Source organism: Gobius niger, assembly GCF_951799975.1.
Source record: "Gobius niger genome assembly, chromosome: 10".
Classification (NCBI taxonomy): Eukaryota; Metazoa; Chordata; class Actinopteri; order Gobiiformes; family Gobiidae; genus Gobius; species Gobius niger.
The window spans coordinates 14,781,943-14,794,968 of record NC_136861.1 but is presented as its reverse complement, the minus strand read 5'-3'; the positions used below and the strand labels follow the sequence as shown (position 1 = coordinate 14,794,968).

The 13,026-nt window shown below is 42.1% G+C and overlaps 1 protein-coding gene across 10 annotated transcripts in view; it reads right to left on the bottom strand.

The window, feature by feature from the left end:
- Positions 1 to 3,604: 3,604 nt before the first annotated feature.
- arhgap23a (Rho GTPase activating protein 23a) overlaps positions 3,605 to 13,026 on the bottom strand; it is a 131,605-nt gene continuing 122,183 nt past the window's right edge. For 9 of the 10 annotated variants that reach the window (XM_079564328.1, XM_079564325.1, XM_079564322.1 and 6 more), the window contains 2 exons: positions 8,204 to 8,235; positions 3,605 to 6,380 (listed from right to left, as the gene is read on the bottom strand). In XM_079564328.1, coding sequence (XP_079420454.1) covers positions 5,031 to 6,380; positions 8,204 to 8,235 — 1,382 coding nt within the window. In that variant the 3' untranslated portion in view covers positions 3,605 to 5,030. The remainder of the gene's footprint in view (positions 6,381 to 8,203; positions 8,236 to 13,026) is intronic. The other variant, XM_079564330.1, reaches the window with a different exon arrangement.

The window sequence follows — 13,026 nt, the reverse complement described above, 5'->3', positions numbered from 1 at the left end:
CTGAAGATGCAACACCCCTGTCCTGCCTCAAGAGGGCCCCACTGTGCCTGTTTTCAAAAGCACCTGACTCCCAATAGCCCCGTGACATTTGCGTGTAGTCCCCAAAGAAACAAAGCACGGTTTAAACATACTTCTGTTTATTTACATCATATAACATCGCCTTAAAGCACACAGCCATGAGGGAAATGGTCTAGAGAAGAAGCGGACATCTTTTCTTTAGGTCCGGTCATATTAGTTCCAAAGCAATTCTAAAATGTACACAATACGGTATGTTACAGATTTAAGATTATGTACAAAAGGTTTAAAATTTAGCACTTCTTACACAACATAATAAACTCCAGAGGTGTTCCTGTTGATAAGGTTGTCGTTAAATGCTGCTCATGTAGGAATAGGGCTTTAAGGGTGTGGTACCATATTGTTATTATAGGCAAGAGTAGGCGACATCGGTGGGTACAGGTAAAGCAGCAGCAGAAGAAGAAGAAGAAGACTTGATGCCTCTTCGCTTTGTTGATGCAGAGAGTGCATAGACATGTCCTTGGCTTGAAGTGTGCTCTTTACAGCCTCTCTCGTACACACTCACATGTACAATGTCTTTGGGTCAGTGCCGGTGCGTAAAGTTAAGCACAATCGACGACAGAAACCGAGGAAGAACAACAATAAGACTTTGAAAAAGAACTGTCCTGTGTTTGAGTAAAGCGGGGGGATGATTGGGATGAGGAAATGACCAATTCAGACCGTTTTGGAAAAGCAGACAAGAGCAAAGACGGTGGTGGTGATAGTTGCCAATTGAAGAACACGTTAGGCAAAAAAAAAGGACCTTAAAGGGATATTTCAGGATTTTTGACATAGGGCCTCATTTCCTGGGTTATCCAGAGTGTTGGTGATTTCTGTAGATATTTTTTTTAATTTTATTCATGCAGTCTTTATATTTGAAGAGTTGTGGTGCTAGGCTAGTGCTAGGCTAGTGCATGTCTATGGTAACTAGTAGCCTGCATTAACCTCTTAACCTCTGCATAAACCTCTTCAAAATCATGGGGTCGTCCTCCAAACGTTGCCATATCTGATTTGTAGAAAGCTCCTTTGTGAATTCCACGTGTAGTAATGCCGGCCGCAAGTAAACAAACTACTGTAGATCCGGTAACCGAGCAGATCACTCCGCCACTGTGTAGCTACAACCAGGAAGCTGCTCAAATATAAGTTCTTTTCAATGCAAAATGGTTATATTAAAAAAATTATTCAGTCAACACAGACATTTATATGGGTAGTCTGGTGTTATAAGTGATTTGCCTCAGGTGCACTGTGGAGCGGGTCAGACTGTTTTTAATGCAGGCTACTAGTTACCATAGACATCCACTAGCTTAGCACTAGCCTAGCACCATTAAACTCTTCAAATATAAGAACTGCATGAATAAAAATACAACAAATATCTCCAGGAATCAACAACACTCTGGATAACTAGGAAATGACGCCCTGGGTGAAAAATCCTGAAACATCCCTTTAAAATTGCTGCTTGTGCCTGTCCCAAACCAAGATAAATGCAAAAATGGAAGGGAATTAAAGGGAAAAGCCTGATCAATATGCAAATCCCAAACCTACAGTGGGTTTAGAGAGTTTTCATGCCTCTCTATTTATCACCGTGCTATTATGTAGAAGTCTGATACTCTTCCTTCCTCTTGCATAGAAGCTGTAACTTTTTGTAGCAAGTGCAATGAAAGGAGTCAGTCTGAATACTTATGTCACTACTTTCTATTGGTATTTTACCAATACCAATAGAAAACGATACGATTTTAATTTCAGGCTGCTACATAATGAAGCAAGAGTGATTAAAAGAGACTTTCTTAACCCACTGTTCCGTGTGGAATAGTAACATGTCATATCCCACATTTTCCAAAAGACTGGGGGGAAACTTCTTAAGAACAGACCATGGCACTGCAGGACAAAACACATTCAGAAATCAGGCACTTAGAGAAAAAATCTTGAGGTAAGACAACTCATCCATTGCTTTGTAATTACTGAAGAAGCCATGCAAAGGAAACTGAAACTTTCTCTAAACTTTTTCCACTCTCGCCCTGTTATTGTGCGATCTTAGCTCGTTCCCACAGTCAAAAGTGTACAGACGATAAGATGACAGAATTGTGTTAGCAGTCCCAAGTTGAGCTCATCGCAGCTCGTGTACCGTATATTCCCAAATTGGCCAAGGTTTTATTAAGACCCTGACCTTATGGAAAAGCGCCTCACGGTGAAACCCCTTGGTGATAAACGTGCAGACAGACACAAGCCCTCAGAGGGAGAGGTGCCGAAAACATGTTGTTGGCGACAGATGGGGAGAGTAGAGTTTTTTATATGCGCTGCTCTATGTTGGGAAATCCACCCGGCATTGAGTCTCTAAGCGTCTTGGTCATGAAGCGACGAACAGCGCTGTGCATAAGTCAGGAGAGGTGTAGATAATGGGGATTTCTTTTACATCTGTGAGAATGTGAGAATATGGACCAAAAAGATACAAACTTAATTCACACACATCTTTTTTAGTTTTACGTGAAGAGCCCGAACGTTAGCAAGGCGAGATACATGCGTTTTCCAAAGGTTTGATGAATGCTTAAAGGGACTATATGTTAAAATAAAAAGCATGTTCCTCCCCCTACATGTTCCAACAATGTCCGAATGTGTAGAATGAGCTCAGACCTATTCACCACAACTGCCTCTAAAATCCTGCACTGTCACTGAAAAAGGTGTTACTTCAGGTCTGAATTGCCGTCATGCACAAGCTTAATATAGAAGGTGCAGTTACACGTATGACCTGAGGTGGCAGTAATGAGAATTAAATAGTCAACTTGCATCTATCCCCTTTAACATCCCCAAAATGATTGCAAGGGCTGCGTTCACGATATAGAACTCTATGGGCGTGAAACAGTTTTGAAAGAAATTTCCAAGAAGAAAAAGTCCAAATGTTTTCTCTGATCATCATTTGACAGTGATTGAATTCACAAACCTGAAAGTCCTTTCTACAGGCCAACATCAAGCACATGTTTTTGAATATTGTCTCTACCTTTGGACGCCTTTGTGAGGAAATAATTATGACTTTGAACTTTGTGACTGGTTTTGTTTCATGTGAATTGGCCCAGGAATTACAGAGATATTAGCAATAATTTAAGACTAGAAATCTGCATTTTGAGCGTTACTATGGTTATAGTAATTTTCAGTTGCCGCCTCAGTCCGCCTCAGTTTTAAACTATAGGCTCTTTACAATGTTGTGATGAACGCAACCTAAAGTTAGCGGTATCTTTTAGCATTGTAAGTCAAGTGTTACTTTCCTCCAATTGACTCTGTGCATAACTTCAAATCACAACAACGCCGGCCAAGAAGTGACTTCCTGTTTTGATCCAGCACGGCAAAATAAAAGCACCAGCTTATTCATTAGTTCAGCAGTTCATTAGTTCAGACAAAACACTTAAAATATGTGTATTTAATTATATTCTTGTAATGTTGCAAGCACCTGCTGAACTAATCAATGAGACGAGCTGTGTGCTTTTATTTTGGCGTGCTGGATCTAAACAGGAAGTCACTTCTTGGGCGTCGTTGTTTTGATTTGAGGTTATGCAGAGAGTCAATTTTGTGTGTAAAGGTAAAAGGTACTTTGTTCACATACTGTAGCTCTTCTTGAACACCCTTCTCATACTTTTGCACAGCGTTGCGCGTTTCTTCAAAGCTCTGAAAGAATATCAAAATCCGTGGTGGTTTTTTGAGTCCCCCCTTAGACAAACTGGGACTAAAGCTGCCTTTTGAACTCTCCAATTGCCTGATCACACTTTGCTACATGTAACGACTACTCACCAGCCTGTGCATATCAAAGGTTTCGCACAGTGTTAGAAATCGAAAAGGCCATCTATAGGAATAAGGTTTGCTGTGTTTCCTTGGAGCAGGTTTACACTGAGAGGTGACATCACAATATTTCTTACTTTAATACAAAATATATAATATTCATATAGATTGAATAGAAAACCAAAATAATAATAATAATAATAATAACAATAATAATATATTAAAGGAAACATTTCAAGTAACGTCTTGAAAGAAATGACTGTGCACTTGTTTGCACTTTTGTAAACCATAAAAAACAAACTAAAAAAAGAAAGTAAAAACAAATAACATATTATTTCTATTTACAAGGTTAACTTAACAAGGCTTTGTACAAATGTTACAAATTGAGACACACATATATTATAGCACAAACACATTATTAACAAGTACAGACATGTATTTTGTAATGTACTGTAAGAAGTAACAGTGGTCCGAGAAGTTGGTTTATAGGAAGACCAATAGGAAAAGTCAGTTCTGGCCCCAAAGCTTGAGTTCCCTATTGAAATGCATTAAATCCGTCTGGTTTTGTAGCTCGACGTAGTCTCTAGTTTTGGCTCTTTAGCTACATATAGTATTTACTCAAACCGCGTCGAAGAAAAGCACCATACACCCAAGCACCAGTTAGAAAAAGGTTAGCTCTGGCCCCTTTCTCTGGTCACTTGATGAGAAAATGAATGTGCGCTGGCCACATCTAAACAAGTGGTGATAAAAGTGTGTCTTTTAAAAGCGCACAAATTAGGAAATAAAGCTTTGGCAACGCTGAAACGGCCCATGTGATGCAATCGGAGCCTCGAAACAAGAAAAAAACAAAAAGCGGGGACTGCTAAAATGACTGCTATGGACACTGACCACAACTCTGCTGGTGTTATGCCAAGTTCTGCCTCCATGTCGAAATTGTGTCGGATACATTTAGGGCTAATACAATGCACAATAGATTTTATAGGACGCAGATAAATGAAGGAGCTGTTGTGGTGGGTTGGACTTTTACATAAGAATAATTTAGTGCATTGATAACTAAGATTTTATTTTATTTGCAGCATTGAAGACTGGCAGAACAGTAACTTATTAGCACCCACTTAGATTTGGCACCCAGTGAAAGTGATTGGTACGCTACAATCTTGGTAGGAGGGCAGACTTTGGCATAAGAGCAGCCAGCTGACTGGGATGGGTCCTCACAGATATTGGTGAAACCTGGAGGTGGGTGCTTGTCTCGCCCCCGACCCCTGCTCCGACCCGTCCGTGTCCAGAGGAAGCCGCTGCGTTTTGACCTGGTTCGCGTTATTCACGGGAGACAGGGGGAAATCGTTCACTACCATCGGGGGTCTCCTGTCTGAGCTTTCGGTCGGAGACGCCACGACCGTGTGCCGTCGCCACGCCCTCCTCTTCCGCCGCGTTTCGGGGGACAGCGGCTTCCTCATCCCCACGATGCGCAGGTCGTCGGCCGAGCCCATCAGGCGAGCGCGCACTTGCTCCGCTAAAGACCGGGCCCCGCTCTGACTTTTCGGAGTGAAGGAGGTGGCTTCGACGGGCGCCACGGCAGGTTTGGGCCTGGCTAAGCGCAGACTTTCCTGGCTGCTCGCCGAAGATGGGTTGGTCCTGGAGGTGTCTCGCCTCGTCCTCCCCTCCGAGCTGTCACTGTGGGCGCTCGCCTGCAGCTCCAGCAGGTCTAAAGACTTGGCTTTGACTTTCTCCCCCTTCAGCTTCTTGCGGGCCAGGGTGTCACACTGAATGAGCTTGTGGGAGTTAAACGAAGGCCGCGTGTGCAGTTTATGCGCCGTCGACGAGGAAGAAAACGAAGAAGACGATGGGGTGGTGGACCGCGCCCCTCCGTCGCTCCTCTCCCCCGGCATGTCGGGCGTGGGCGGGGCGAGCAGGTTGGTGGGCGCCAGCACGGGCTGCTTGTACTGCGTGTAGAGGAAGCTACGCGGCGCCGTTGGTGTTTGCGCGCTGGTTTGGTCGTTTTGTTTCTTCTCCGGCCGCTCCTGAGTCAGCGATCGCGACGCAAACCCGCTCTCGTTGTCCGTTTCGCTGACCAGCTCGCTGTGCTCGTCGTCCGCGTCGTCGCCCCGCCCCTCGGATCCCAAGCTCCGCCCCAGAGTTGACAAAGTGGAGTAGCCGGACACGATGGAGCGAGCGTCGTCTATGGATCTCCAGTGGGTCTCTTTGACTTGCGTGTCTGCCTCCTCGTGCCTGTCCCCTTCTATTTCCTCCTTTACAAGCTCCGCCTCTTTCTCCGGCCCCGCCTTGTCTGCGACTTCCCCTTCCTCCTCTTCGTCATCGTCGTCTACTTCTTCTTCGGCACGAGGAGCGACGTCGGCCGTTGGCGACTCCCCGTCTTCCTCCTCTCCCTCCTCCGCCCCGGAATGTCCCGCTCGGTTCGGCTCGTGCTCGGAGTCGTCGTCCGTGCTGCTGCCCACTCGCCGACCGTTGTGGCGCTTGCGGCGCTTATTCCGACCCGTGACGGCGGACATGATGGACAGAGTCAGGCTGGTGGTGAGGTCCTTCTTTGAGCCCCATGACCCCTGGAAAAGAGAACAAAGAACACATTTATACACGTGAACAAGAGATGTCAAGGCGGGGGGTTAACCTCTTACCCCCCACCTTAACTGACTGCATTTTCGCCAGTTCGGCTTTACCCAAATCTTAAAGCTTCTGTACTGGAGAGCAATAGAGTAGCACCTCATTGAAAGCTAAGGCCTACAAAACTGATCCTAACTGTTTTGTCGCGTTATCGCCGCATAGTATTTATAAAGTTGGTTTTTCGAGCACTTTATGTCGCTTTTATTGTCACTTTTGTCCCACTTTTGTGTTCATTTTCGTTTTTGTTCGTTTTTTCGTGTTTTCTTACTTTTTATTGAGTTTTTGTTGCTTGTCATTGTTTTTTTCCTTTGCTTTTTTGCCATGTTTCGCCACATTTCTGTTTATTATTGTTGCTTTTCTGGCACATTTTCATCAATCTTTTGTCACTTTTTTTTATCCTCGTTTTTGTTGCTATTTTGACGCTTTTTTCCAAGAAGATTTTAGATTTGGGTAAAGCCAAACCGGAGAAAATGTGCTCAGTTCAGATGGGGGTTAAGAGGTTAACATACTATTATTGCCATGATAACACACAAGGATAATTGTAAGAACAGCTGATTTAAAGCTGATTTAAGTGGAGCCTTGTAACATGACAATGGCTATGTTTACATGGTCAGAAAAATCATATAACTGGAGTAATCAGATCTGATGCATTTACTTTACTTTTATTTATGCCTTATCCAGTCGACTGTTGGAAACACACTGTACTTTGTCTACAAACAAAAGGATAACCTCTGTGTTTTTATTTTTATTCACTTTTAATCAAAAATACTTTCAAACCTTTTTCTTTGCTGTATTTTTCCAGTTAGTTTATAGTTTACGTGTGAAAGATCAGAGAGAAATCAGATTATAAGAATATCTGACAATGTATATCGGTTTATGCTGTTTACATGCCGCGTCAATAATCTGAGAACTCCAGAAATCAGATTATAGACACAGACGGCATCTCTGGAATCGCCCATATATGGTCATGTTTGAAAACAGTTAAGGGGGAAAACAATTTGGATTTTTTTCTCTAATTATTCAAAAACTAGTTTAACAAATGCTGAATTATGAATATAGTTTTCTACTAGATTATGATACAAAGACATGGAGAGAAGCAAAGTGGTTCATCAGCCCATAAATACATAAATAACGGATCAACACAACACTGCGACTGCCGTTTTTTTTCCCCCCCCGCTTCTACTGAACAATCTGCTGCGGAAAAAACATCCATATGGACCTGATTTAGACTTGACTTTATTTTTATGTGATAATAAGTTTATGTTTCACCAGAAAATGGCTAAAAAGAGTAAAAAAATTGTGTTTCCCAAAATATTCTCTTTTCCCCGTCAGCGAGGCCACGCCCCCTTCTATGACGCGGTGACGTCTGTATCTATGATCAGATTATTGGTCTCCATGGAAACGTAGTCACTGATCCCTAACTGTCCTGGTCAAATTAGATCACAATAAAATAATCTGAACTCCAAAAAAGACATATTTTCTTCAGATCTTCAGTCTGGATCTTGCTACACATCGATCCAGCTGTTTTTAAATACGTAGATAAGATCATTTTCACCACAAAAAAAGTCAGGGATTATTTCAATAGTCATGATTAATCCACTTGGTTGCAGACTTCATCCCACGTGACCGTATTACCTCATGTTTGAACTCTTTTAATTCATTCACAAGGCAAGAAGACGGGTCAATATTGAATCAAAATGTGTGCACAGTAGGTACTCTAAATGCAAAAACTACACCAGAGTAGTTATCTCTGAAAAGTCATTACCTTCGATTTCGCTGAGTCACTGTTGGTTGAGTCTGGGGGGAAAAAGGTAAAAAAAACATTAGGGTCAGTTTCAGAGACATAATGGGCCTGTAGGGGGCAGTAGTGGCAGAGGACACAGAGGTAGAGCCCGTTTGATCATCAGTTTTTGAAGGACAAATCCAGCTCAAAAAACTGCAGCACTGCTCTCTGTGGAGACGCTGCCTTTGCTCACAACTCAACCAGGCGTTTTTATACATGCACTGCAGAGGGGAGGCCCACACGGGTCAGCATTCATTTAAGGATATAGTTATTTGCATCATTATATAGCACATTATAGGAATCCATAGAGAGCAATGCAGTTCTCAGTTGCATTGAAAAAGCAGGTTATGCATCTACAGTGGGTTCAGAAAGTGTTCGTCTGTTCCTTTCTACACTGTTATGTTGAAGTCCAATGCTGGAAATGTTCAAATAATCACTTTTGTACCGGTCAAAAGTTTGGAAACACTTTTTATGTATCAGCATTTCTTTATTTTCAACAGCATTTACATTGTTTTATTCTCACTGAAGACATTGAACTATGAATGAACACATGGGATTATGTAGGAAACAAAAAAAGGGCGAAATAGCTCAACATATGTTTTACGTTTTTCAAAATTGTGACCCTTTATCCTTGGTATTTTCTCAGTGAGCTTGAGAATGAGCTCACTGAGAAAATATCAAAAGGGTGCGAAGCAGAAATCAAAGCCTTCAGTGAGATTCTACGATGTAAATGATCTTGAAATAAAAGAATTAACAACACATTAAAGCAGTACTAAGTAACTCATGCCCCTAGAGGCCATAAGCACCACTGCAGGTGTCGTAACTTATTACGTTTTTTTAATCATTAATTGCCTGTGAGAGTAAATACTACGCTGACAGAAAAGACAAAGATAGAGAGGGATATTGTACATCCAATTACACAATGGAGATATTTTTTTTCACTCAAACCTGGCTGTAAATACTGTTTAAGTGGTGCTAGCCCACAGTCAGCTTTGCCCATTAGCCTGTTAGCTTCTTCTCTGTGATTCTATTAGTGTGTATTGGTGGCTCCGACCCGGAGGCAGGGAAGTTGCATGGGTGGTTTTCTGGCCAGAGACACCAGGGGGAGATGAAAGACCCCCCAGTCATCCCTTTAACACTTGTATTACCCCCAGAGGGACTACGGAAAGGATTTATTAAGGTAAACAAGTGACTTAGTACTGTTTTAAAAAGCATTTCCAAACTTTTGACCACTACTGTATATAGAGGTTGTATCTTCTGTAACTTGAATGCCCGAAAACAGCACAAATATGATATATTGTTGAAGGGCAATCAAGTCCAAAGCATCGCGACCCCATTATACGTAGATTTAATGGGGCCTTGCTCTAGGAATTTGCTCTCCCTTCAGTTTGTAATGTCTTTGCATGCAAAAACGGCAATAATTGTTGATTAAATATTAATTCAGAAGAGTATATCTACACAATTACCTGGGTCACGTTGAAAACCACTACTACAGTGCAGTGTTATATAGTGCAGAATGTTCTTCCATCATAAGATAAGATAGGGTCTCACAATGGAGAAATTCACTTGATTTTAATATCCAGCTGCATAACAAAATAGAAGTGATCTAAAGTGGGCTGAACACTTTTCTGAAGCCACTGTGCTGTGTCTAGTTACATATTGAGGATCTTTCTCTGTGTTCTTTGACCACGACTGACCCCGCTTCAAAAACAAAGCTTTAAGAAGTTACTCAATGATTGGGAGGCAGGGACAGATGGGAGTCCAATTTAAGAAAACCACTGCACATCACCCAAAACACTGATAAACAGAAATCAGTGGAGAAGCACTGTAGGAGATGAAAGCAGAGGAAATATAAATGTTTTGAGAAGATTGAAACGGCACATATAGCCTTCACACTCGTCAACACCAGTGCACGGGGAAAACGCCTTGTTCTTTTGCATTTTGCATGAGTCAAATGTCGAGATGCACTAAATTGTATGGATTAAAGGGTGTATGGGTGTCTTCTGGAGTTATTTCTGATGCGCAAGAGCTGTAACCTGTCACTGGTTGTGGTTAAAATATTCACAGACATTTGAAATGTGCCTGTGGATCCTGCATATGCCCACGCTTAAAAAGTAAAATATGTCTTGTTGGTGGAGCTGGAACTCTGCAGCGCTAGCAGCTGATAAATGTAGGAGGAAAAACATGATTTCATAATGGTGGGGGGCTGAACTAAACTCTATAATGTCCAAGGCCAACAAAATTAATGCACCTGGCCTTCTGCTACAACTACAACTTCACTGCTTTGTGTCAGGAAAAGCCTTGAAAAGTAGCAGAGCTGTCTACGTTTATCAATTAACTTGTCTATTCATAAACTACAAGCAAACCAGTGTGGCCAGACGTGTTTTTACATTACTCATACTCAAACTGACGACGACGACTGTAGGAAAGATTCTTCTCAAATGTCATTCACACCGGCCCTGACATTTTAATTAGGGAAACCACTTCCTGTTATTGTTCCAGATTCAATGGCATTTAGTTTGCAGTGTTTCTGATTATCCGATGTTATTTCACAACGGGCTATTTCCATATAAAGGTCACGATGACCAGATAACTGTGGTGTGGCTGTTTCGACTCTAAAACAACTCTTCTAATGTGTCACCATGTTTGAATGTAGTTCCCTCATGGAAACATATCTGGGATTGTGCTTTGTGTGTTTGAGTAATCCTGCTGATGTCATGAGGCCTTTTTAAATTCCCTAAGACTCGTGACCATTTCAGTAGCCAAATTGCCTCCACTAAAAATGGATGATAAGGTTAAAAGCATCAGTTAATGTTTGTAAAGTAAAGCCTTGTGATACTGTTTTAGATTTCCAAAACAACAAAATGTAAGATAGTGATCAAGGTAAGTTTGAAATGAAAATCAAATGCCTGAAAAAAAAGCATTATATAACCACCGAAAGTAACGTCCTCGACTTTGGATGAAAAAGTCATATAGTTTTAGTAAAGACTTAGTCAAACATTTCTCTTTAGCTATAGTCTATAAAAATTTCATGTAAATTTATTCGACTGAATCTAAAATCGGGCAGACAGGGCCTCTCTGTGTGGAGTTTGCATGTTCTCAAGTGTCTGCGTAAGTTTCCTCCTACCACTAAAACAATGTACATTAGACTAAGGGAGAGAGAGAGTGAGTGAGTGAGTGAGTGAGTGAGTGAGTGTCTGCGTGAGTGAGTGAGTGAGTGAGTGAGTGAGTGAGTGAGTGAGTGAGTGAGTGAGTGAGTGAGTGAGTGAGTGGGGGTCGGCACAAGTTATGGTGCAGATTGGCATTGCTAAAGTACAGACTGAATGTAAATCGTCCCATGTTTGAGCTTCGTGACCATGTCTGTGAAAGGCCCGATGCAAATAAAGTCCTTTCCATTTCCTTTCAAATTAATTTAGTCAACTTTACACTCATATTATGTGGTTCAAATAAATTCCTCAAATTCACTGCTTCATGGAGCTTCTCCAACACGAACAAAGCACAGGCCTGTTCCTATGGCAATGAATTGAAACTATATGAGGCTCTTTCAAACTTGCCTGGCCTGTCAAACTACATGCTTTTTCATAGATATTTCAAAGATACATATAGTCTGGGAGCGAGCATGATCTCAACAATTTCCTGGTGGGCGTGATTGACAGGCGGCATCAACCAATCAGAGAAACGCTCGAAAAACGTCCTTTTTTTTACGAGGAACGCTTCGAACGCTGTTTCTTGCTCTGGGTTTAGGGATTTAATATTTTCCAAATTACTTAAAACAGATGAAAGGGCAGAAGAAAACAGTGTATCAGTCGCCGGGCCACCATCTTTAATGTTTTGGAATAGTGCATGGTGGTGACAGGTGACGGCTTCTGTTTCTTGGTGCGTGATTGGACCGATGTGGGTCAAATCGTGAAATGATTGGCTGAGCAGCCGCCCAGACGGTTCTTCTTTTGAAAAGAAAGGAGGAGTGTCTGGCAGCAAAAATATTTTTCCTAGGATAGTTGGTATCCAATCAGAGACTAACTTAAGATTAGGCTCCAGCCCACTATCCTTAAAGAGGGGGTATTATGCTTTTTTCAGCCACATAGCACCAGTCTATAGCACACTACAATGATGACGAAACCTTCTGTTGGTCTGTCAATGCAGTAAATTAGAATAACTGCCTTGTATAAAATTGCTCTTTCAAAATGGAGGTAGCAAATGACTTGAAATAGGCCTCTGTCTCTTTAAGAACCTCTGACCCTTTCCGACACGCCCCCTCTACACGCTGTCTGTGGCATCACAACAACACTGCGCTCGTCGTCTCAACAGTATTGAAACTACGATCGGTGCATTTTAATTTTTATTGTTGGAAAGGACCTACTGTTTATCACTTTGTGAACAATGGCCACACAGGATATTATTTGGAAACGAACCTTCCACACCGGACGCTTGGAAGGGGCTCTTGCCTGAAAAATAACTGCTGTTTGGAGGCTATCTCTTTGCATCTGCCATGCCCTATGGATCTCTAACTATACCCCCATGGACGACACCAGGATCTGCAGGAGCCCATACGATTCAAAGACGGACATTATCTCCGCAGGTGGACAATGGTTTTTCGAGGTTACCCCGTTAGCTTGTTATAATCGACTACAGCTCATTGTTGATGAAAAGTCTGTAATAAACCACAAATGTGTAAAGCCAAGCTCATTGTGTGATCATCGTAAAGGATGCTTCGAGTAGTTGCCGGCTTTATTGACGTTATTTGTGCATAATATGCTGCCTGTTTTCAATGAATGTTGTGAAGGTGAAGGTTGTTAGCTTGTCGC